Source organism: Alosa sapidissima, chromosome 4 (assembly GCF_018492685.1).
Source record: "Alosa sapidissima isolate fAloSap1 chromosome 4, fAloSap1.pri, whole genome shotgun sequence".
In the NCBI taxonomy this organism is placed as follows: Eukaryota; Metazoa; Chordata; class Actinopteri; order Clupeiformes; family Clupeidae; genus Alosa; species Alosa sapidissima.
The window spans coordinates 33,707,509-33,733,402 of record NC_055960.1 but is presented as its reverse complement, the minus strand read 5'-3'; the positions used below and the strand labels follow the sequence as shown (position 1 = coordinate 33,733,402).

General features: G+C 40.6%; 2 protein-coding genes across 2 annotated transcripts in view; one reads left to right on the top strand and one right to left on the bottom strand.

Moving 5' to 3' along the window:
- The first annotated feature begins 1,906 nt into the window (after window positions 1-1,906).
- Window positions 1,907-6,678, top strand: snrpc (small nuclear ribonucleoprotein polypeptide C). The gene is made up of 6 exons (XM_042090289.1): window positions 1,907-2,044; window positions 2,589-2,631; window positions 2,881-2,989; window positions 3,140-3,229; window positions 3,677-3,781; window positions 6,212-6,678. Exons 1-6 carry the CDS (start codon window positions 2,037-2,039, stop codon window positions 6,334-6,336), a joined length of 480 nt encoding a protein of 159 aa, XP_041946223.1. The 5' UTR covers window positions 1,907-2,036; the 3' UTR covers window positions 6,337-6,678.
- Window positions 6,679-8,560: 1,882 nt separating this feature from the next.
- ankrd52a (ankyrin repeat domain 52a) overlaps window positions 8,561-25,894 on the bottom strand; it is a 34,056-nt gene continuing 16,722 nt past the window's right edge. The window contains exons 16-28 of the mRNA XM_042090276.1: window positions 25,722-25,833; window positions 25,176-25,247; window positions 24,841-25,042; window positions 24,376-24,463; window positions 23,992-24,109; window positions 23,450-23,669; window positions 22,491-22,578; window positions 22,262-22,345; window positions 21,965-22,110; window positions 21,663-21,745; window positions 21,417-21,499; window positions 20,865-20,956; window positions 8,561-20,636 (exon numbers count right to left, since the gene is read on the bottom strand). Of these exons, the coding sequence (XP_041946210.1) occupies window positions 20,419-20,636; window positions 20,865-20,956; window positions 21,417-21,499; window positions 21,663-21,745; window positions 21,965-22,110; window positions 22,262-22,345; window positions 22,491-22,578; window positions 23,450-23,669; window positions 23,992-24,109; window positions 24,376-24,463; window positions 24,841-25,042; window positions 25,176-25,247; window positions 25,722-25,833 (1,606 nt within the window). The 3' untranslated portion in view covers window positions 8,561-20,418. The remainder of the gene's footprint in view (window positions 20,637-20,864; window positions 20,957-21,416; window positions 21,500-21,662; window positions 21,746-21,964; window positions 22,111-22,261; window positions 22,346-22,490; window positions 22,579-23,449; window positions 23,670-23,991; window positions 24,110-24,375; window positions 24,464-24,840; window positions 25,043-25,175; window positions 25,248-25,721; window positions 25,834-25,894) is intronic.

Here is a 25,894-nt window from a genome sequence, read left to right as displayed (position 1 = left end):
CATTGACCATGGCGTTATATTTATAAGAAGCTCTCATTTACTTAAGTAAATATTGGGCTGCTGTGTGACCAGGTCATACAGCCTTTGTTTATCATGCCCACTTAACAACCACTAGAGATGCCCATTTTCTGGAACAGGAAACACATAAAAGATTATTTTGTACAGCCCCAAATCAGAAAACATTGGGACGTTGTGTAAAATGCAAATAAAACAGAATGTGATAATATACACATCTTGTAAACCCATATTTAGCAGCAAAAAGGACATAGACAACACAAAAAAGGTTGGAAATGAACATTTTGACTATTTCATGGAAAGATCATTTGGAATTTAATGCCAGCAACATGTTTCAAAAAAAGTTGGGACAGGGAAAGTTTACCACTGTGCTTTTTATTTTCACTTTCATTTAACAAAATTCTGTAAATATTTAGGAACTGACAAGACCAGTTGCTAGAGTTTTGATAATTAAATGTTGTCCCATTCCTATATAGGATTTCAGTTGCTCAACAGTATAAGGTATTCTTAATCATGTTTTTCATTCCATGATGCACTTAATTTGACAAGACTGGACTGCAGACGGGCCATTTGGACTCTTCCTCTATGGAGAAATACTGTTTAAATGTGTGCAGAATTAATTTTGGCATTGTTTTCCTGAAATGCTCGAGGTCTTCCCTATAAAAAACACTGCCTGGATGGCATATGTTGCTCAAAACATGTATACATTATTCAGAATTGATTGTGCCTTGCCAGATGTGCAAGATACCCATGCTGTAGGCACTAATGAACCTCTACACTGTCCGATGTTGGGTTTCGAACTGAGCACTAAAACAAGTTGGATAGGTTGGATGGATAGGCCCTCTCCTTTTTAGCCCAGATGAGTCTGTGATTTCCAAAAAGAATTACAAATTTTGATTGGTCTAACCACAGGACCCTTTTCCACATTACCTTAGTCCATTTTAAACAAACTCAGGCCCAAATAAGACGGTGGTATTTCTGTATCATGGCTAAATACAATTTTGGCTGTTACATGGTAAAGTTTACACTATAGCATTTCTGAATTGAGTATCAAACTGTGCTCATATAGGCAATAGTTATCAGAGGTTTTCCTGAGCCCATACAATGATTTTCTTCAAAGAAACAGGTCTGGTTTTAATGCAGTGCCATATTAGGTCCAAAAGACCACGCCATCCAATATTGTTTTTCAGCTCTATCCCCTGTTTGCAAAAATGTATCTTGATTCTCTGAATTTTTTAATGATGTAGCCCACTGGAGATGATAAACTCCCCAAATACTTCACAATTTCATGTTAAGAAGCATTAAAATGACATTGTTTCATCATTTGTCCACACACGTTTACACAGAGTGATGAACCCTACATCTTTACTTCTAAGAGACTTTGCCTCCCTGGGATGCTCTTTTTCATACCCAATCATGTTGCCAGTTACCCTAATTAGTTGTGAAACATTCCTCCTTTTGTTTTCTTTATCATTACACAACGTTTCCAGCATTTTGACTGTGTATTTAAGGGCACACACTGATTAGTGTGCGTTTACTTTTGTCTCTACATAAAGTTGAATATTGTAGGGAGAAGTTGGTCAAGGCACTACTAGGCTAGAGAGAGAGAGAGAGAGAGAGAGAGAGAGAGAGAGAGAGAGAGAGAGAGAGGAAAAAAAGCAGAATACTATTAGCCTATTTGAGAATAAAACATAGACTGAGAGGATGTTAGCTTAATTTAGCTTCACAGGCCTATTTAATGTTGTATTATCAAAGATCCTTGTGCTTCCTCAACCCTCCCTGATATTATAATTTATCCACAGACTATTATGCAAAGGATTTTTATGGCAGAACATTGAACCTGTGGAAGGTACATAAATCCACATCCAATGTTTGCGCATGAACACTCCACCTTGATAGGTGGCGATAATGTGCCTATCTGTTGTTGTCACATGACAGAACAAGAGGGAGGAGAAGGACACTACAACCGGTTATTCATTTAGCTAGCTAGCTAGCTGTGGCAACGTGTGGAGGTGTGGAAAATGCCCAAGTATGTATATTTTATTTAACAATCATGTGTGTTCATGAACAAGTGTATATGTTTCATTATGATACACATTTTTATGGAGCCGTAGAGAACATTGTAAGCTGCCGAGGCGATAGGTGAACGTGATGTTACTTAGCTAGCGTTTGGTCTGTAACATAATGGTGCTAACGTTAGCGAACTAATTGAGCAAAAAGGTTTTTTACAGTGGATAGATCAGTTCGGTCAAATTATGTGTTTCACCTCAACCGTTTTTAATTCTGTTATAAGGTTAATACAAGTGCACTGGTATCAGGATGATTTTTTAGCATAACTTTAGCTAGATTGGCTATTGCTAACAGTCTGTCGGAGAACTTCACGACATCCCGGTTTAACTTTAGTTGTAGTTCTAAACACTCGTTTTCATTTGTTTCGTGATTAACATTTTGTAGTTATGGAAATGCAGAAGTAATTTCTACCTAGTGCTTAAGCCAAACTTGCAGTGTACACACCTCAATTCAATTAACAACTAGTCAACTAACTAGTCTTTGGTATTTCTTTTTTATCCAAGGTTTTACTGTGACTACTGTGATACATATCTCACCCACGATTCGGTAAGTTAAGTTATGGTCTTCTCCTTTTACTCTGAATGTAGTCGGCTAAACTTGTGGGACGTTTTGCTTGTTTTCTTGTTACTAAATCTAGTTGTATAATGATCTGGTTATAGTTTCAAACGAGAATCTGACGTTGTTTTCCTACATTTCGAAGGCCATGCAATTTGTATTGATGTAGTGCCCTTGTAATGGCACGGAGCTTTAACGTTTACATGATGTATATGGATAAAATGATCTTGCCTTCGACAGCCGTCAGTGCGGAAGACCCACTGCAGCGGACGCAAACATAAAGAAAATGTGAAGGACTACTATCAGAAATGGATGGAGGAGCAAGCACAGAGTCTTATTGATAAAACAAGTGAGTTGGGTTTACGAAAAGGAGTCCGGAGCATTTCTCAACTGATTTCTCCCCCATTGGTCAAAAGAATTAATGATTGCTGTTGACTATGCATTTTGTAAAAGTCTGTTGAAACCTGGTCTCATGTTGATTAACTGCTTTCTTCTTCAGCTGCTGCATTTCAGCAAGGAAAGATCCCACCCACGCCGTTCCCAGGAGCACCTCCACCTGGTGGCTCGCTGCTTCCTCATCCAAACATTAGTGAGTCCCGTCATCTCCCCTTACTGAAAAGTCCAGTGTATTCAGCATTGTCAAACCAGATGTGAAGATGTGGTCACATCTCCTGTCAGTGGCATTAATGAAACATGAGGACAGGGTGCCTGCACAGGCCTGGAAAGTTAGGAAAATGATGGAATTTTGAGTTACTGTTTCTTAGACCTGGAAAAGTACGGTTTTGCCAGAGAGGGTTAAAGCGGAGCTAGTAATCAAGGATCTTTGGTTTTGCTTATAATAATATACCTATTAATTTGAGACTGTACAAAAATATTGAAGTTTCAAAACCAAATCCCTATCAAAAACACTTCTTATAAGTAGACATCTTGGAATAATTAGTTTGGAAAGATATGTTTTATTCGGGAAAAGGGAAAGTACTGTGATGGACACTGTAGATGCGTCATCACACTGACCCTCATCTCTCCCTCCTCTCAGGTGGACCCCCCCGACCTGGCATGCTACCCGCTCCCCCGATGGGTGGGCCTCCCATGATGCCCATGATGGGTCCGCCTCCTCACGGAATGATGCCAGGAGGACCAGGTCAGTGGCCATATGGCAGATTTGTGGAAATGGAACACCTAGCCAATCACTGTGTACAGTAAAAGAGGCTTCATATAGGTGGGCTGTGCTGCACTTGCTGTTGGGTTCAGTGCAAAATAGAAGTAGCAACAGTGCGCAATGGTATAAGTTGAACAACACGAGAGTTCACTGAGCGTCACAGTGGCAAACCGTTCTTGCACCGCGCAAGCCATGGAAAGTAATGGGATTCAGAGTGCAGCGGTGCTGTTTTTGTCGCATATGGCAGAGGCAGAAGTTTAATTGAAGGATGTGGTTCTGTGTCAGCCAATAATTGTGGAGTTTTTATTCTGTGTAGTCATATGCATGTATGGTAATTATATATATTTACTAGGCCTATTATCCTAAGTCTATATGATTTTTATCTCTGTGCTTGAATGATGAGGTTCAGCCAGGAGCGGTCGCAACCCACATTTCACTGCTATTGTACCTATACAATTATGCATATTAGGCGGGTCAATATATGAAAAAAAAAACCCCTAACCTCAAAACAATTGATACAAAAGGTTTTTCAACTGATTATGATACCTTTTAGATGTACTTAGTAACATATTAAAAATCTAGTAAAATCTGACCCCAGTAAAGGGGTCATTTTCAAGATGGGGTCCAAGATGGCCACCAGAAGCTAATTTGGGATGTCTGAAGCATTATTCAGCCTAGGAAAGTGTTTTCCATGTTTACTCAGATTTAGCGGTCACTGAATCATATGTCACACTAAAGTATCAGTTCATCATTTTCAAAGACTTATAATTTTCAAGATGGCGTCCAAGATGGCCACCAGAAGCTAATTTTGGCTATATCTGACGCACTATTCAGCCTAGGAAAGTGTTCTTTGTGTTTAATCAGATTTAGAGGTCACCGATTTATATATGTCATTTTCAAAGACTTATAATTTTCAAGATGGCATCAAAGATGGCCACCAGAAGCTAATTTTGGCTATATCTGAAGCATTATTCAGCCTAGGAAAGTTTTTTTTTTTTTTTTTTTTTGTGTTTAATCAGATTTATAGGTCACTGAATCTTATGTCACACAATCCTTCATTAAATCATGCCACCCTAAAAAGATGGTTGTGGCGTAACAAGAGGTCATGAATTAATTATAATTTATTGAATTGTAATTAGTCCCTCCTTTTCCACAACTTTCCAATCATTCATCATCATCCAACCGAGGATGGTGGATGATGATGAATAATGATATAGTAATTATTTCTGATATACTAATAAATACAGTTTAAGATTAAGTTTAATTAGCTCCCCCCTAATGATCGATGCCAACATGTATTTGATGCACGCAAATATGTAATGCATGCCTATACATGAGTTATGGTTCACTAAAGTCATAGAACAGCCAGAACTATATTATTTTAAAAGCATATACCCTGTACATGAAATATAACATCAATCAAGTTATGTTCCCATCTTCCACCACACTTTGCATAATACATATTCTATTCTGTATAGGCGGATCTAGTGTACAACTGATACATTTTGGTATGTACAGTTCAGGGGAAATAAACATCCTAAACTATATATTTTCTGAAAGCATATAACCTGTACTGTAGATGAGATATAACACCAGATAAGACATGTCCCATCTTCTTCCATTCCATGAACAATGCATTGCCTTCTATTCTGTATAGGCAAATCTAGTGTAAAGTGGATACATGTTGGCCTATACTGTCTAGGGAAATCAGATTAAACACCCTAAACTATACATTTTCTGAAAGCATATAACCTGTAGATGAGATACTGTATAACACCAGTTAAGACATGTCCCATCTTCCTCAATGCCATGAACAATGCATTGCCCTCTATTCTGTATAGGCGAATCTAGTGTAAAGGGGATACATTTTAGCCTATATTGTCCAGGCAAAACAGAATAAACACCCTAAACTATATATTTTTCTAAAAGCATATAACCTCTAGATGAGAGAGAACACCAGTTAAGACATGTCTTATCTTCCTCCGTGCCATGGATATGGTTCATAATCCTGTATTGCATTTGATCTGTATTAAAACGCATTGATTTTAATATATGGCTGAAAAAGGTAGAGCATTGAAACATTTTCAATATTACCATTTAAAATCATATTCTTGTTTAATATGACCACAATTTGACATCAATTTCACCCCTGTAGGCTGAATAGTAATTGAGATATAGCCATTTTAACCTCTTGACAGCCATTTTGGTGGCCATTTTGAAAATGACCCCTTTCCCAAGGTCATATTTCACTAGATTTTTAGTATGTTATTTAGCCTGTCCAACAGTACCAGAATCCATGAAAAAACCTTTTGTATCAATTTTTTTGACGTTGAACCCTATATTGACCCGCCTATATGACAAATAATACATTTTGAATCTTGTCTAACAAACCTCATACTGCCTGTTTAACAGGTCCTGGTATGCGACCCCCCATGGGTGGACACATGCAGATGATGCCTGGGCCTCATATGATGCGTCCTCCTGCCCGCCCCATGATGCTTCAAGTCAGACCGGGCATGGTGCGGCCAGACAGATAAGAACAAACTTCAACTCCTCGAGGACACATCCTTGCCCCTCTGTCCCCCCTCATTCAGATAATGCCATTGCTCAAAGTCATGCATGTAGAATTGTGGATAAAACATTTTGTTGGTGGGCTGTGAGATTATGGAGGACTGCTTTCCCCCATTTCGTTTTTATTTAGATTTATTGATTTTAATTCAGTTGGCCAAAAAAATTCTCATGTGTATTGATGGCACTGGTGCTTATGATGATGATTTGCGCCTGTAGATTTCTGTTTTCCATTTGCTTTTTTTTGTAAACTATTGTATGTATGTTGACATTTTATGGAATAAAATTTTAGAAAAAAACAGGCAAACATATGATTCATCTTGGATTGTATCTAGAACTCCTTAGGACTGATGTTTAATATGCAGTGTCTTATTATTTGCTTCTTCTGGTTTTGGCTAAGGCCTTGTGAACACCAGATGTGTTGTATAAGCATGACTGCTGGGGAACGTCTTCAATTTTTCATCTGGTGCCCATGTTAACAGGCTGGAGCTTTCATACCTGTATGCAATGTTTTGCTCAAGTTGCTCATGACAATCAAGATGTTCTGCAGCAATCACACACATGCATCTTGTGCATAAGAGCCAAGACCTACATTTCTGACTGTTTAGATTTCAGGAATTATTATTGCCAATGTACCGTAATCCCCATAATCATAAACAGTAGTCAACTTGTAAACTAGGCATTAGATTGTAACAACTATATAGACCAGGTATTTTTTTTGTTTCCATGCTGGTTAATTTGAGTGGTGGATCGCCAACATGCTTTTGTCAAACCAGTCATCACATTTTTACACAAGCACAGTTAGCGCTACATCAGTCTGTTGTTCATTAACTCAATTCATTGCAAGTTTTCTCGCAATATGCAGTCAGTGAACACATTTCTAAAATCCTTAATTTTTTTTAGAAAGAAACAACCAATTGCATTTCGGTTGTCATAGAAATTAGGTTTTTCATTTCTGGCATCATGTCATGGTGCAAGCATTTGTAAGTCAAGTTCAACATGTTCAAAACCTTAGCTAAAGGAAAAATACTGCATCAAGCCTCCACGTCGGCAGCAGCAGCTATATTAAAAAAGCTTTTTTGACATTATTGAAACATTTAGAAAGAATGAAATACACCAATCATAGCTGATTCCAATTTTTTAAGTTTTGTGGATTCCTGAAAGACAATTTCACAGTATAATTCTCATAGATTGTTCTTTCATAGCTCAGGAGACCTAGATACCTCATTATTGTTTCATTTATGTATCTCTAACTTACTGATATTGCAATTTGATAATCAATTTGATCATGGAACAAGATGAGGCTAAATCTACCACAATTAGAAAAACAAACACCACCTTGCTAACGCTCTCTACAACCGCTTTGGGCAGTGTTTTTTGTCACAGGCTAGTTACAGTACAGTAAACACACTATTGAGAATTTATACAGAATCCAGGGTTGTCGAGATTGAGATGTCCTAAACATTTATATAAAAATGGCATGATTTATGACAGCTGATATCTCTCCATTCCTGTATTTTGAAAGTTGCTGTGCTATAATCAACTCCATGGATAGAGAACGTGCTAGTGTTTTCACAGAATTACTTGATTTTGAGCCAACTTTGCTGTCTTGGTAGAGTAAAGGCCAACGCCCACTGGCGACAAGATTTGCATCTATGGAGTTGACACTTAAGAGAACAATTTTCTAACCTTTGTTGTTGACAATTTTACTGCGTTGATGCATTAAAAGTAATGGAGTTCTAAACTTTGGTGTCATTTGCCACTAGTGGGCGTTGGCCTTAAGTGTATGCAGAGAAACGGTTTTGCATTTTGAAATAGAGACTTTAGTTTTCCAAAAGCACATGGGGTCAGGAGACCATGTACCAAGTTTGGCAAAAGCACATTTAGTTTTCCAAAAGCACGTTTTGTTCAATAAATACTAACTCTTTGGCTTATTATGTTTAGATGTGTTGCTGTGTTAAGAAAGTTTAGAAAAGGCATTTTAAGTATACTGAAGGTAAATGCTTGTTAGCGATTTATGTGAAAAGTTGCTGGGCCATCTGTACAAATTAAATGGCTCAATAGATTAAGGCAATATCCTTTCATATAAAACTGGAGACCAAAACTATAGCCCAATTTAATGTTTCAAAAATAAATTCTAACCCCAGTGAGGAAGGACAGTTCATTACAATCAAACACAACAGGACACAAATAGATATTAAGCGATAGCACTTTATTTAAACATAACCAATTCTAAGCCACAATACTGAATAACAAGACTCAATGGCTGCAGCATACATTGTAAAAAAATCGATCAGATTTGAATGCCTTAGTTAATGAAGTTTCACTTGTCCTGTACTTGGAGGTCAATGCAAATTTGAATAAATTTTTAAAATGTCTTAATTCATCAAATTATAATTCCTTAGATTTTTTTTTTTCTCTTTAAAAACACAAATGTAACATTTTGCAACATATAACCATTCACTAGCACACATTAGGATTTTAACAAGGCAAAGTGCTTTCAGAGATTGCATTGTCACAGAAAATCATGTACGGCTTTTCTCTTCCCCCATTTCTTTTAGGTGGGGCTGAGACTGGAGGTGGGGGTGGGGGTGGGGCTGAGACTGGGGGTGGGGGTGGGGGTCTGTAGAGGTCCTCTGGAGTAGTGGGAGCCCTGCCTAACAGCTGACCTCTGAAGTGGGATGCATCTGGCGATTTAAGGCTGGATACGATAAATGTGTTTCCTTCAGACGGAGCGCAGCATGCACCCTAACTCAGCCTGAATTGAACCAGAGCTTCTGTCGGTTTGTTGCTTTTGGAGTTACATTAGTTTTAAGACGCAGACACATGGACACACCATCTCCACACAGTCGAGAATATTTCCCCATCAACACGACAGCTGTAAACGTGGTATAACATATGGCTTGATGCACACAAACACACAACATACACAAACACACTGTCAGGATGTGGAAAAAGGTGACGTCTGCTCACTGAGTAAAGGGTGCTTTTGAGAGGGGCTCATTGAAGCGGATCCGTTTTCAATAAAAATTCAAAGAAATGGCTGCGCTAGGACCCAGGAGAGTTTGTTGGTCTACCGACAGCTTGGCTTAGACATTCCTGTCGTTGGTTGCAACTATAATCCTCAACACTTAAATATGACAGACACAATCACTCTTTTTTTTTTGTGAAGATAGAAAAAACAAATATTTTTTCCATCTTTTTTTTTCCTTTCTTTTAACCTACAGAAATAGGTGGCTATGCGCTTAGCAGACAAAGATGACCTGTACATAATGGAGGTAGGCACAACAGAAAAACGATACTCAGTATTTGTAATACTAATAACTTTTTTTCCAACAATTTCCCCAAAATAGCATGAATTTGTGTATTACAAATGAAGTGTAAATCCACTTGAAGATGAAAAATGTGGTCAATTCTGTATTCATTTCCGTCACTGACATTTTGAGGTAATTAGGGTTTCATATTGGATCTACTACATCGCTGCTTTTGTCCTCTAAGCCTTAATAAACACCTGCTTTCTCTGACACCAACCACACACATGCATACATGCACACACACTCACTCTCGATCAGGTGGCAGTAGTGGAACGCCAGTGTGGGTGGGGAATAGGGCAGAGTTACTGCCAGGCTTCAGGTGTGCCCTGTAGGCTAACACTAACCAGTTCAGCTCTCCCAGGTCTCCACAGACCACGGAGAAGAGGGATGGGGGAAGCCAGTGGGAGAGCTCTAAAGCTCACTTTCCACGGCTCTTTTTAGAGGACACTGAGAATTTTTCAGAATGGGTGTTTAAGGCAACCAACAGCCTTATATTCCAGATACAGATTTTGGAAAAGAATTCAAGCGTTCACTCAAAACAGTGTTGAGATATCCTTTTCAAAGGGTTAAAGTTCACAAACATCTTAGACATCAAAACAGTCTATCAAACTAAATACAAAAAAGCCCACAAACTTTTAAAGACTAGAAGTACCATGATCTTACCATCACTAGAAGGGAATGTATTTTTTTTTTAAGGATTGACTAATTGGAGAGCAGAATCCTTGGGCTTCTGGTTGTGTAAACTAGTCGAGTGTAAAGTATGCCAAGACATGGAAAAATACAAATTTCTTTACAAAATATTCAGCGCCACGCAATGAGGACCAACACATCCTCAGTCTTCAAATGGGAAATGCTTGAGTATATTAACTCATTCAAACTCACACAAACTCACATAGCACATAGATATGGATGTCCTAGTACCATAAGGTAGTGATTGCAAGGTGGTTTCCCTTCATCCTGCATTATGGTATTCCACTGCAAGACTTCTCAAGCAGATTTAATACCAACACATCGATGTCCAGACACATCCGCAAACATATGAAGCTATGCCAACTGCATCAAACACCTCCCACTTGTGATTATCATAATTCACTTTACTTTGCTGTTAATTCAAGTTTAGTTTCCAGGTTTAAGGGAAGTAGCAGGCTGCAAAAAATGTCTTAAAAACAATGTTAAACTCCCTTCGCTAGTCACAGTTAATCAGTCAAATTTCTGGTTAAGATCAGATTTAATCCAGATGAACCCTGCGTTAAATTAAACAAACATGCCATTCCACTAACATGCAACAATCCACACCTAGGAGAGCTACTCTTGATAAATCAATAAAATCTAACACCCTTCCAGTAGAATGCATAATGTTTCTTTATTGGTGAGTTGAAACAAAATATATATTTTTTTATGCTACTTACATTCGAAATTACACATTTTATAACTGTTTTTGATTTTGGGATACTGTAATGTTGCCAGTTCTTTAGTTCTAATAGGATATGTTTCCAAAGCTGTGCACAATCTTAGGGGCAATCTTAATTACAGCACACAGCTTTTTTATTGTGCTCACAAATGGAAATATTGCTTAACTGAATGAACTACTGATTATTTGGCCATGGATGAACTTCTGTTTCCACACAAGGACGTTTACCCAATTGGAAATCACCTTGAAAACCAGTCCATATTCAAACCAGGAGCGCTGGCGTGTCATCATGGAAGGTTACTGTGAACAAAACTGGCAGAACAGAATTTGGGGACTTAGTGTCAAGAACTTCCTCTTTGGACTTGTGCTTTGAAAAATCTGTCAACACAAACTCTGTACACAGCTTTGACAATCATGTCCACAGACATTGCTGTGGCGACACAAAATGAACTAGCAGGTCAACAGAATGGCTTCCAGTTCCTTGGGATTAATGGAATTTGTGAAAGCCTAATGCTACAGGTGGATGGACCCATTACGGGCCCTGTGAAACGGGACTACTCGGCGGTAATTCGTAAGGCTTCAGATTGGCTTGAATGGAAGACCATTTACAGAGACTAAATAAATGACTGTAAATATTTTGAATCAATTTAGTAGCTCTTCAGAAATTATGTGACCATCTCTCATGAAGTAAGACACTACAATTACCTGTAGAAATTAACAAAATCACCAGCAAATCTCTAAACTCTAATGCATAATCAATATTCTTGGTGAGAAATGCCAACATGCCATAACCTCTTCTACAAATCGATGGCGTCTAACTCATCTCAGTGTGGTTACAACTGAGAACACCACATTTCTGTGAGGAAATAATGCTCAGTAGAGTCTATGGTTTGAAATTAATCTAAAAAGAAGTTGCACAAACTAGGCAAATCATTTAAAATAGGTCATACAGGTTTTAACATTCCAACTGCACAGCAATGTTCTCACCCCATAACTCCATCATGCATAACATGAACTCCATAAAACATGGGTATTTGCATAAGTTGCCATACATGACCTCAGCCTCCAGTTGGGTCCATCTGAGAGAAAATATTTTGACACCTTCAGCCCTGAATATGTAGCAACTGTCCCTTCCAAGTACAGAAAACCACTGAAAGGTCACAAGCTTTCAGAGGGTCCCACTGGTGTCAAAGAAACCTCAGTTGGAAAGTGCTCTGACCAAACACAACAATGAACTGTGGGTAGGTTGGGTGAAAGGCATTTGGATGTTCACTGGGCTGAAATCCTCTCTAAGACTCCAAAGGATACTGTGGCACATGGACAAACATCTCTCAGGTCTTATGGACGCTAACTTCTCGCAATCTCCACTTGCATCCTAAAAAACCCAGAGAGGTAACACAGAGTAGTGACCTCTGATCACTGAGAATAGCCTTTAACATTATCAGAGGACACAAGTTATCAAATGAGAGAAGGTCACTAATATTACTTCCATGACACAGCTGCGATATAACCATGAGGCCAGAGGGCATAGTACTATGGAGGCAACCTCAGGCTAGTGACAGACATCAGTCTACTTTCCATTTGTCTAGAGCTGCTAAGGAAGGAGGGGAGGTTCATGCAAAGGGTAGGATCTTCAGGTGGATTTGTCACAGACAGCTCATTCACATGGGTCGGTACATTTAAAATGACAAGATGTACAGCTATCAGAGTCAAGGGATTAGCGGAGTCCCTGCTATGCCCATTTAGAATCTGAAGGTTGACAAAAACTTGAAAAACACTTTTTTTTTTTACATAGATGCATTATTATTGTTTTTACAATATCAACATAGACTTTGTTATATATTAAACAAGGTTATCTTCTATAACTGCAGCCACTATTGATATGAAAACCTGTACACCAATTATCACCAGTAAGGTAACAAAGACTTTTTTTTTCCACTTTTACGTTGAGGGAATTCACGTGGTGTACCCTTAAGTTTAAGGCATGCTTTCTATGGGGGGCAGGGGGAAGGTGAAAACATAAAAGATTCTCTATTGCCTTTCACCGATGCTTCAAGTAAAGAGGGACACTGGTGCCCTTGGAGGTAAGGCTCAGGGGAGATGTTGCTGCACAGATGCTGACCTGGGACCAGCCTCTCTCCCCTCTATCGCAGTCTGAGCAGTAGAATAGAACATGACAACTGGTCCACAGTCAGCACTTATCAGGAGCAACTTCTACCAACACCGGAGGTAAGTGGGAGATTTCCCAGTAGACTGTGCTGTGGACAGTATCACTGTAGTTAATATGTGACACGACAGCTATGATGACTATAATATAAACTAACTAAAAAAATAAAAAATAATAATAATAATAAAAAAAAAAAATTAAAAAAAAATCTAATTCCAGCTTTCCTACAAACCCTCTCAATCTTCAAATCAGAATAAAGTTCTGGATGTTAAATAATCAGCAACATATACTTTACAAAAAACAAATACTATTAATTCTCAGAGAGCTGTGATTGCTCACCAACAAAACTCACGAGGCGCTACATGAGAAGTGAATCACCACTCCTGTCAAATACAGATCAACTTCCTGTACGAGTTCAGATGAAAAGCCAAGTCCACAACTAGTATTTCAGTACCCTGAAGAAACAACAAAGGAAAACAAAACTCACAAATGTACAAAATCACTAGTCATGCCCATTTTCTTCAATGCTTGTGTGTGAATAATTTCTCACTGATGCTCCGATGTTTTGTATATCTGAGTCTGTTAACTGCTACCATCTCCACAAGTTTGTGCAAGTCTATCTCTTTTCCTCTCTTCTCAAACTGGCCGACTGCAATATTGCTTTTCAAAAACTCAAAAACATACCTTACAACAGAGATCTGTCTGACAAAATGCACATTCGCTATGGGTTTGATGCTATACAGATGAGCAGAGGCAATAAAAACCCTTCAATCTTTCTCCTAGAATACTCAATCATTCTGGGAAACGTAGTCTTACCCAACATTTGAGCCAGTTAAGGATCTTATTTTTGTAAAAAAAAAATATTTAATTTCACCACCTTGAGGAGTGTAATGAACTGGGTTTTTTCCAATCATTAATCCTTGCTGTCTCACCGATACAACTTCCACTATTTCCCTTTCAGTGAGAACAAAACAAGACTAGTTATTTGCATCTTAGTGAAGGTCTTCGGAGAACAGCACTAGTAAAGAGTTTCACTTGTGATAAGGACTTTGGGAATCAAGCACTCTGGAAAAAAACAGAGATGGCCTTTGTAGAAACAAAGGCAAATGAAAAGGTGAGAATCACTCTTTGAATCCCTTTTTCCCTTCTCTTGTGCTGACCTCCACTGGAGAAAGGATGACCAACGGCCCAATTGTTTTTTTCCAATAACCATCAAGGACAAACAAGAGACGGATATTGCTACGGCACTTACGGGTCTAGGTAACAGCATGGGGCGTCGTTAAGGTTGAATGCTTTTTGATATGCAATCAATATGAAAGAAAGATGTACACATTCCAAACAAGTACAAGAGTTGATGTAGGCTTGTGCATCACAACACAGGAAGAACATTAGGAGGTAACTGTAAGGCAATCGCAGTAGAGATTATGGCTGCCATTTTGAATTAACAACCACTTGAGTTAGGTTGCTTCACAGGACAGTGCTTAATGGAGGGGCCCTAAAGACAGGACCCCATGAGCAGTGCTATAGATTACATTGGTGTGAAATTTGTGCAGAGAACATAAGGCATATGCACTGGCTAAACCTATAACCCGCTTCTTTGCCAAAAATAATATCCAAACACTGGCTCAAATGATTAGACTGCGTTTCAAACCTTGTCCATTTGTTCTGCAGATGGAAGCAGAGGTGGAAAAAATGAACAGGTCCCAAAAAAGTGTGTCAGACTTGCATTAATTAATCTATTACTTTTTGTCATTTTGTCTAGAGACAGTGCAGTAATGTCAGCTTCACTAGTCTTATCTACTCAAAATTTAGACCTTACATTCACTTTTAGTCAGCAAATTACTGTACTATGGCTCAGCAGAGATGTCTGTAAATCTACGTATAGCTATACATAGTTTGTGTTCATCAAATGTCAGTTTTTGTCCTCATTTTTTTTTACATCCTTGCTCTTTTTGGCAACTGGTTGAATAAAGGCAGTGCAAATAGTTTTTTTTCTGTTTGAAATGGACTTTTGTGCTACACATGTGTGCACATACAGGTGCAAGCTTTTCTTTCACTGCTACCAAATAGTGATCCCGACAAGAGAAACCATCCCTACTCATATACCGCTGCTCATACGTAGACACAAACACACACACAAACAAACACACACACAGCACATCTGCTCACTAGTGAACAGTGAGACACCCTCTCACCTCTTTTGCTGAAGTAAAACAACTGTAACCCCTAATGTTAATATCTACATAGGTAACATGTATACATAAATACACACATACATATAGATATTTTAAATATACAAAAGTGCGTATTCATTCGATAAGTGCTTTGGGTCTGGACTGAGCCATGTCCTATACAATGAGCCAACGCTTGACAGGGGGAATGGGGTTGGGGTGGGAGGAAGGCCTTCAAAACAAAAAGCCAGGCTTTTTTTTTTTTTTCCAAGCAAGCCTGTTTCCTCCATCACGGGCCCAACTCTCAAACCCTCTCACAGGACTGAAAGTCTGGCCAGGGTGCGGGAGGAGGGTTTGGGCTGTCAGTACTTCGTACAGCTCTTGACAAGACAAGATGGTTCACATGGGGAGCAAGTCCCCTCACTCAGGCCAGCCAATCTGTGGCAATATTTCACTTGCACTCATCCCACTATCCAAAATAAATGAAGTATGGTAGTCCAATTTTGAGAATCTAACAAACAAAAAAAACAAAAACAAAAAAAAAACAAAGAAAAAGTTATGCGGGTGTTAGAGCAGGATGTGTTTCTCTCTTGCTCATTTGCCCACTCTTTAGTTTGAACAAAATGTACAATTTCAAATAAAAATCCCTTCTCCTATTCCGCTGAATTAGATTATTATTAAATGGCTTATTTGTTGATGTGATATCTCCGCACCAGCAACACCCTTGTCTGACATCATAGAAAAAGGCCTATGTAAAATGCCACAAAAAGTTCAGGTAGCTTAATACAATCATTTCTTTCAGCATACTAGTACAAATATGAGAAATAGCAATTACACTGGTTTTGGCATTTGCTATTCCTGCATATAGTAAAGGATATTGACTTTTTTTTCTTAAAGGCTTTAAAATGAAATACCTTGTGGAACACCAGTACTGGCCACATCAGGGTGCAAGATTAGCATTTGCTTTTTTTCCCAACTTTCCTGTTTTTTTTGTTCTTTTTTCCTTTTCCATTTTTTTTTAAATATGATACCTTCTCGTTCCTATTTTAATGCACCATAGACCTGACAATAAAATCTCAGTCTGCAATGAACTTTGAATTTGATGCATAAAAGTATGTGTCAATATATATATATATATATGTATATATGTATATAGATAGATATATGTAACTACCAATACCCCATGAACATTTGTGGTATGTTTTCTATATTCTGTTAAAAGAGAACAATTGTAGGTATTGTGGAATTATGTAAACAGCAGCGGCAACTAATAGTTCTGAGTTACAATCTGAAAGGGATTTTTACACTGTAAATTGTGCTAAAGTGACTGGGAAGCACAACATCATTATTTTCCTCCCTCCAAAAAACAGTAAGCACACATACCAAGCAAGTGCACACTCTGGCCATGACCGCACGCATATGCCGTTTTTTTTTTTTTTTAAAAGGAAACTTGTTTGGATGTCAAGATATTTGCACAAGTCCCCATAAAAGTGTTTCCTTACAAATAAAAAGCCCTTAGTAGACTGATTGTCATTTCAAAATGAAAAACAAACATAACTAACAAAACGAAAAAAACAAAACACAAGAAAAAAGCGAACACAAAGAAACATAGCAGTCTCCCTCTCCAGCTGCTCTTTGAGAATTTCTATCCCCTGCCACCAATCCTCACCAGTACTCCCCCAGAGCTACACAGAGCCGAAAAATGTTTGAAGTAAATTGTGTTGCCTGATCACCTGGAGTGCAAAAGTCAGTCAATAATACACTTTTAAACTTAGGCTTCATACATTGCTGTTTGTTTCACGACGCAAGCCATAAGGCAGAACCCTATGGTACTCATTCCTGCTTAAATGGTCAAGTAAAATTGTGCAAATCAAAAATTTAAATAAAAATGCAAACACACCAAATGCTAGTTTGGATTTCACTACGTCTCCTGGTAACTACACAAAAACAGTTAAGGCCAAGGCAGCTGGCACTAACACTCAAGATTTTCTAGCAACAAACTGACAAACTAACACACTACATAAAAACTCTACCTTACACAAAAAAAGCTTAACTGACTGATATAGCATTTAACACTTTTAACTATGGAATAGATGGCCAGCTGTGCAAAAAAAGCATGGAAGATAAAACGCCTACAAACTGTTTGCAAAATAATGTGTAAAGAAAAAAAAAAGTCTGATTTCTTGTTTCATAGCACCACGCGGCCTCTTCCACTATCATTCAGGAGCACCTTATTGAGTGTCTTACTTAGCGGAGCCTAAATTGGTTAAATAAATGAAATCAAACCCAGCCTGTGTACTATCAACAGCTACAGTAAGGCCAGGAGGTACAGAGAGAAAGAGCAACAGCTACCGAGGCTGCATCTTACTAGCCAACAGACAAGAGAAGTGGAGCACAGAGCAACTACATTCGGGGAGAGGCAACAGCGTTTTAAAGGTTGATATGGAACAGGTCGAGGACGTGCTCCAACAGCTAGCTAGCAAGCTCGATAAGAGATTAGCAAGAACATGGAGATGATTATCCAGGTCCAAAGGAATCATTAGGGCACAGTGTGAAATGCTGGCAATTGGCTGGATGAGATTACAAGGGAGCTAACCATCACTGTGATGCTCTGTGTGACACCAGGGATGCGCGCCTATTGCCTGCTGCGGTTTTAGAGTCTCGTAGCAGAGCAATTGTCATTTTGCATGCGATGGACTTGGGAAGCTGTGGCCAACACCTGTACTCAGGGACGAACCCGAACGACAAGGCCTGGAGTCCACAGCCCGGGAAAATATTTGGCCGAGCCCACAAACCCTGGTTACTGGACAAGTCTACAGTGATGCCGTTTATGAGGTCATTATGTTGTTTTTTATATGTTTTTAAAGCTTCAAGTGCATTGGACCTGTAGATGCATTCAATTTTTTTTTTATTATTATTACTTTTTTGGTGATCTATGATTTGGTGGCAGTTGAATACATCTAGCATGCAGAAATGATATGTAATCTTCATAGCAGGTGATGGGCAACATGTAATACCAGGCAAAGGTAACGGGGGTTGTTAGCATTCTGTGTGGCTCTGTGGGAGTTAGTATCCTCGCATGAAACATGTAACACCTTTGGTGGTAGCTTTCTTACAACAGTGCATATTTCAGTAAAAGTGTAAATATATTTTAGCCTTGAACTGGATAACCGTGTTAATTTTTTAAAACCAACTGCTTTCTTGGCAGAATTCTAAGGAAAGTAAATCAGAGGAGTATTAACATCCAAAGCCTTGCAGGAGCAAGCGAAATGTGAGGTAAGACATTTTGAAGGCTCTCTGAGTATTGCTCTTAAATAAGAATGAAGGGGGGGAAAAAAAGACCCGCTTTTAAATACCATTAATACAATCTACTAAAAACAAAGGCAATTATATTTTAGCAGCTATATTGAAAACATTTTTTTTTTAAGTCCTTGACACCCTATTGTGCAAACATCAACTTACTCACATAATGGATCATCCAGACAGTTCTCTGTACTGGAAAGCAATGAGAGGTGGAGAGAGGAGCAACTTTTGAAAAAGTCCTGGCGTTGGTATGGGTGCTTGTTGTTTTTTTTTCCTTCTGTAAGAAATTGCATTGAAAAATGTTCCTATTTTTGTGTGAAACTCCTAGAATTGTTCTCTTTTTGAAGTCTCAAAAAATCATTCCACATAGTTTGGGGAGGAGTGCAGGATCAAGGTGGTGGGTATATATCACTGAAAGGGGTACTTAAGGTGGGTCAGGTGGTGGGTATATATCACTGAAAGGGGTAATTAAGGTGGGTCAGGAGGGGATCTTTCCCACGCTGTGATTAGCATGATCAGCATCATTAGCTGTTTGTGAGATTTAGGCACAGCACTGTAAGACATCTGGACATTTCCAGAAAGAGAAGCCCAAAAGATGGCCATATATTTCTTTCACTCAATCGCACATATTTTTTTTTTCCTTCATCTTCCACTTCTGTGAGTGGAAAGGCTGACAATTCCTTCATGTCTGAGTTTACTGTGGGGCAGGGGACCGGTGCAGACAAACCCTAAATGCTTCTATCAGTCAACTTTACTCTGTAACTTTCTTTTATTGACTTTTTTTTTTTCCAACATTCACTTAACAGGTAAACTTTGTCAAAAACAAACAATTGCTGTGACATAATTATCAGGGGAGAAGCAAAGCTGTCAATGTGGTTATTATTGTGACTGTTTAAGCATGTAAATAACTGGAGTGGCTGGGTAAAGTTTTATCATAAATGGGCCCCTTCATTAGAATGCATCATGCGAGGTTTGTCTGCACGGGAAACGGTACCCCCACCCCACTCCGTCCTGTGGCTGTGCAGTCAAACCTGTTGGTTCCTCTCCTCTGCAAGTCTCCCGTGTGGCCCAGACTGGCTAACTGTGCCTGCCACTTGACGCCAAATTTTGAGGCAACCGTTTCATAGCTCTTAAGTTCGGATACCAATTTCCAATGTTTTTTTTTTTGTTTTTTTTTTAATACACTGTTTGCTTGTTTGTTTTAGGGCATTGTGGGAAATGAGAGAGAGAGAGAGACAATGGAGACGTGGAGACAGAGAGAAGGGAGTGGAACAGGAATATAGATTTTGAGTGACAGATTTGCATATAGGTTTGACTGCACCCATCAGGTTAAATTCTGCGCACTCTCACACACACACACACAATTGCAAGCATACACACACACACACTAATTAGTATATTCCTGCGTGTCTACAGTGTGAGGTGAAGTGTTGGGGGTGGGGTGGGGTGGGGATGGGGTGTGGTTGTCAAGGTGAGAGTACTGGGCTAAGGAGGGAGGGGGTTCAGAGCTGAACAGGGAGGCATGACTGAGACTTCCTGTGTGTGTGTGTGTGTGTGTGTGTGTGTGTGTGTGTGATAGAGCAAGGGGGTTGGTCGGTGTGCACACACGCATGTGTGTATGCTTGTGTATGTTTGCTTGTGTTTGAGTGCGTGTTTGCTTGCGTTTATGTCTGTGTGCGTGTGTCTCACTCGGTGAGGCAGCTGTCCTTGGCATAGCCATGGCGCAGACTGCCGTTGGCAAGTGGTCGGTGAGCGGCAGCGATGCCGCAGTGCTTGAGCAGGTTGAGGCCGAAGTGGGCACTGCTGGACTCTTTGGGGGGAAAAGGCTTCATGGTGGACAGTATCAGGGCCAGGCAGTCAGCCACGTCCTTGTTGGGCGCACACGCCAGGGCTGGGGTGTGGCCTGAGGGAAGAAAATAAACAAACAAAATAAACAAACACACACACACACACACATACAATGCAATCGATCAGTCAAATGCCATGTGAATGCTTCTGTAAACAACAATTTTGAAAAAAAAAAAAAGATTGGTGGGATAAATTTGATTGTCTAGTACAAAAACTCAAACTATTTAGTTCTGACCAGTGTAGCCTGGGCAGCATGATCGATATGATGTATATATGGGCTTACCCTCTTCATCCACTGCCAACACTGTGGCTCCACGACTCAGAAGCACCTCCACCACTGTGGCCAGGCCGTTGCGAGCAGCTATATGGAGGGGCCTGCAAGGAGTGGTACAGGGCTAGTTAGCAACACTGGAGGATGGTGGCTGATTTGATACACAACTCGGCTATATGAAGGGGCATGGATGTCTTATTAATGGGCTAGTTAGCAATAGAGGAAGTTGACTAATTTGAAACCTAACTCAAGAGTTATATGAAGAGGCATGATTGACTTGATATAGGGCTAGCTAGCTAATTAGAAACTGAACAGTCAAAACAACCACACACCAATGTTCTGCAACCCTTCTGGTGTGACAATTTGGCTGTAACACATGGCAATCAAGCAGAGCTCCTAAAGACATCCAAAATTCTCCCAAATGTAAGAGTTTTGCCAAATATTACCATGCGAGATGCAACGCCAAGTGTTCTGAATTGGCAACACTGACTGCGCTTCCTCTTACAATGAGGAGACATCAAAGCTAAAAAGGAGAGAAAAGGAGAGCAGAGAAAGGAGACTCACATTTGTAGTGCGCTGTTGGTGGCGTTGATGAGGGCGGGATCGTCTATCTCAGCCAAGATCAGGAGGGCACACATCTCATGGCCCTAGAGGACAAACACACTCAGGGTCACATCATACAGACATTTCTTAATGCAGATCGTTTCAGTGTGTGTCCGTGCATAAATAAGTATGCAAACCAGCCTTCTCCCTCTCTCTTTTTCTCTGTCTCACACACAACACAACACAACACAACACAACACAACACACCTTGCTGCAGGCCAGGTGAAGCGCAGTGTTGTTGTTGATGTCCAGCAGTGTGAGGTCTGCTTTGGCCTGGTGCAGCAGGATCTCTGTAGGGTATACGAGAGCAGAGAAACTCAAGTCTTGGCTATACAATGCATGGCTATACTGGAATGTTGCATTGTGTCTATACAGCAAAGCACACTGACTAAAACCACTCTGTATAACAATGTACTATATAGATAAATTTGTACTTGAATAGGATTTAAATCCATTTTAACACTGACGAAAAGGGTAGACAAAGTTTTTCTTTCTAAAAGACAACGCACCAACGTGGGAAGTGTGTCCATTATCGGCGGCAACCATGAGTGGCGAGTGTCCGGCATGATCAACAGCATTGACCTCTGACCCCTGCACCAGGACCAGCTGTAGCCCGGCAACACTCTCGGCATGAGCCGCGGCATGCAACGGAGTTCTACGCAGACAAGGAGAAGGCGACAGGTTAGGCCACACAATGGGTCCATTTCAAGGTTAGAGTACTACCAGTAGAGTTCTACATCTAAAAGCTGTTTAATATGCCACAAATGTACACTTAAATAATGTATATCTTTGTTTAACACACTCACCTTCCTTTAGCGTCTCTAATGTTAACCAGCTGTGTTCCCAAGGTTTCCACCAGCAGTTCAGCAGCACCATCATGGCCATTGATTCTGATGGGGACAACCGACATGGTCAGCATCATCACAGACAGCATCACCACAGACACACACACACACACACACACACACACACACACTCAAACACATATATTGGCATTAAGTTTACTGTAGAGGTCACGGTGGTGGTGATACTCACAGAGCACAGTGCAAAGGGCTGAAGGGGTTGCCCTCCTGGATACTAAACGGTTTGTGTTCAAGTAAAACTTCCAAACAGTCCTCATGCCCTGAACACAGACACATACGGAAAGACAAAGCAAATATTCAATGACGGGGCAGTTGGCTACAAAAAAGGCCAATAACAGTGGTTTAGTCAGTATTCCAGTGTTCAGTTAAAGCAGAAGGAAAGAGTTCATTAAATCAAGGTTATGGACCCTTTCAACAATAAAAAACAAAAACAATGCTTGAACATTCTATTTGGGCCCCAATCTACTTCCTCTGCATTAAGATAACATGTGGAATGTTAAAAAGGAAGCCTTGTGGGGCCAACTATGATGCTGATAATGGAACTCTCTTGAAAGGGTCTATATTTTTTCTGTGATGAACAGACTCACTCATTAGTCACAGACTTGTAGAATGTGCTTTTGTGTTTCTTGTCACCCTACTGTACGCCTTGTGTGTTTTGTGTGCTTACCGCGGCAGGCAGCCCTGTGTGCGGACATGTGGAATGTGCTGTGTGAGTGTGTGTGTGTGTTGGGTGAGTCTGAGGAGTAGGCATATGAACACACATATGTTGTGTACTGACAGTTAAATGGGTCGTCACATTAAAGCCTATTCACACCAAGAACGATAACTATAACGATAAAAGCGTTCACACTGAACAAGGATAAACAAAGTCTCTCCTTGTGTTAATGAATGTGATGGTTAAAATTCAATGGGTTCTGATTGGCTATTAGCTTTTTATCGTTCTGAAAATCGCTCTGAAAGTGATCCCCAACGATATTGTTCTTCATGTCTTTATCGTTATAGTTTATGTGCGAACGTCGTCAATTTATATTAACGAGAACAATATGTATTTGTAGTTATCGTTATCGTTCTTGGTGTCAATGGGCCTTTATTGGTATGCCATCGCAATTCTTTGCCCCCCAGTGTGCTCACCGTGGTAGGCTGCCCAGTGAGCGGGCGTGTAGCCGCTGTAGTCCAGCAGTGAGTCGAGCGGGTCGCCGTGCAGCGCGGCGGCCAGCATGAGGCCCAGCAGCTCGCGGTGGCCACGGGCGGCCGCCAGGTGCATCGGGGTGCGTCCCCGCACGTCGCGGCACAGCGCCAGCGCACCATGCTCCAGCAGCGCACACACACACTCCTCAGCACCCACCGCCGCCTGGTGGAGAGGGAGAGAAGTGCGCGCCTGTCATTTCAGGCTTCATCCACATTCATGTGTTTTCGTTTAATAATAGGTGTCTTTCCATGTCCACTGACATTTAGAAAAGTAAGGCATTCCACATATATCTCAAATGTCACCACACCACAAATGTCAACGTCAAATCAATCTCTTCAAAAACCTAATAAATTATTTAATTAATTAAACACTGACTGCCTTCATTCATTTTCAAGAATATTAAAAGGAATGGACCCTGACACACATTCCAGTATTTAGATCTTAACACAAACGCACAAACACACACACACAAACACACACTTACGGCTCGGTGCAATGCAGTGCGACTCCACTTGTCGCCGATGTCAGGATTAGCTCCTCTCTCCAGCAGCAGGTGCACGGAATCAGTGTGACAGCCCAATGCCGCCAACATCAGAGGTGTCCTGCACGCACAAACATGCCATTTTAGGCCATCACCCTCAACAATGGTCCCCTACAGCTCTTAAGGCAAAGTCTTCCAGATGAAGTCACAAATCAGGATCACAAATGGGGCACTGTACCCATGCCTCACCACCCCCCCCCCCCGACCTCACACTCACTAGCAGATAATTATAAAAACCTACATAGTATTCATGACAATGACAACGGAGTACAACTCCGGATGACTGAGCCCAATTGTGCAAATACACAAAGGAACAAAAGCACTTACTGCCCCTTAGCATCTGTGACGTCAATGATGTCAGCAGAGTTGGCCCGGTTAACCAGCATCAGTAGGCAGTCAGCATGACCATTGACCGCTGAGGACAAACAGAGCACAGGTCAGATCAAACGCTTATACTGGTAATAGTAAGACATTAAATATCACAGCAAAACCACAATATATACAACTTAAATAGGCATGTACATTGTAGAGACGGGTATTTCAAGATAAATCTTTACTATGCTTTGCTGTCACTTAACAATGTTTTGTTTTCACTGGATCAAATGCTCAATAGCATTCAGTAAAAAGGGCTGAAACAATTGTGAGATGGGTCTCCTTCAATCACTTGTAGCGAAGTCTCATTCGATCAGTTAAGCATGGTCTCTTTGGCGAGTGATTGGTTATATAGTTTAGCTCAAGCAGGAAGTAGCACTGAAAGAACACGCACGCGCGCACACACACACACAAACACACCTGCCACGTGCAGAGGGGTCCACTTGCGTCCGCGGTCCTTAAGCAGGCTGGAGGCCCCATGGGCCAGCAGCACCTCCAGGCAGGCTGTGTGGCCTCTGAGGGCCGCCAGGTAGAGCGCCGAGCGCCCCATGGTGTCCCGCACGTCCAGACTCACCAGCGTCTCAGCCAGAACCCACAAGGCTTCACAGTGACCATAATATGCCTGCAGAACCACACACACAGACAGGCATTAGGATGGAGGACTTGTCTGCTTTACCAAATGCACGTTATTGGTTTGGCTACCAAAACCAAATCTGGACAAACTAGAGAGAATTTGAGTGGAAGTTAACACTCACAGATAAGTGCAAAGGGCTGACTGGGACACTACTCTCCACATCTCCCAAACAGTTGAAAGACATCTCTAACAGCTGAGGGAGGGAATCAGAAACAGAGGTCAGTCTGAAAATGTGTCCATTTTATGGGTTTAATGGTAAAAATAGACAGGCTAGTAGTGTAAGGAGTAGTGATGGGCATCAATCTGCAGCATAGTGAACAGTACTGACATTGGAAGCATTTTACTGCTTTCAACTTATGGTTTCTCTCACTTTCTCAGTCTTTGTGTGTGTCCATGTGTGTATGTGTGTGTGTGTGTGTATGTGTGTGTGTGTGTGTGTGTGTGTGTGTGTGTGTGTGTGTGTATGTGTGTATGTGTGTGTGTGTGTGTGTGTGCGTATGCGTGTGTGTGTGTGTGTGCGTGTGTGTGTGTGTGTGTGTGCGTGTGTGTGTGTGTGTGTGTGTGTGTGTATGCATGTGTGTGTGTGTGTGTGCGTATGCGTGTGCGTGTGTGTGTATGCGTGTGTGTGTGTGTGCGCGTGCGTACGTATGCGGCCTTGCTCACTCACCAACTCCAGATTCTGCTTGTTTCCATAGGCAGCTGCATAGTGGACTGGGCTGTAGCCTCTGCTGTTGCGCAGGGATGGGTCAGCCCCATTGTCTAGCAGATACTCAAGACACCTGCACAGCACAGTACAGCAAAGAACATTAGTTCATACTACATTTCCATGCTGACATCCAG

Coding starts and splice junctions, on each gene's coding strand:
- snrpc (XM_042090289.1), top strand. Junction 2,990..3,139: donor GAGTCTTATTGATAAAACAA/GTGAGTTGGGTT, acceptor TTTCTTCTTCAG/CTGCTGCATTTCAGCAAGGA. Junction 3,230..3,676: donor GCTTCCTCATCCAAACATTA/GTGAGTCCCGTC, acceptor CCCTCCTCTCAG/GTGGACCCCCCCGACCTGGC.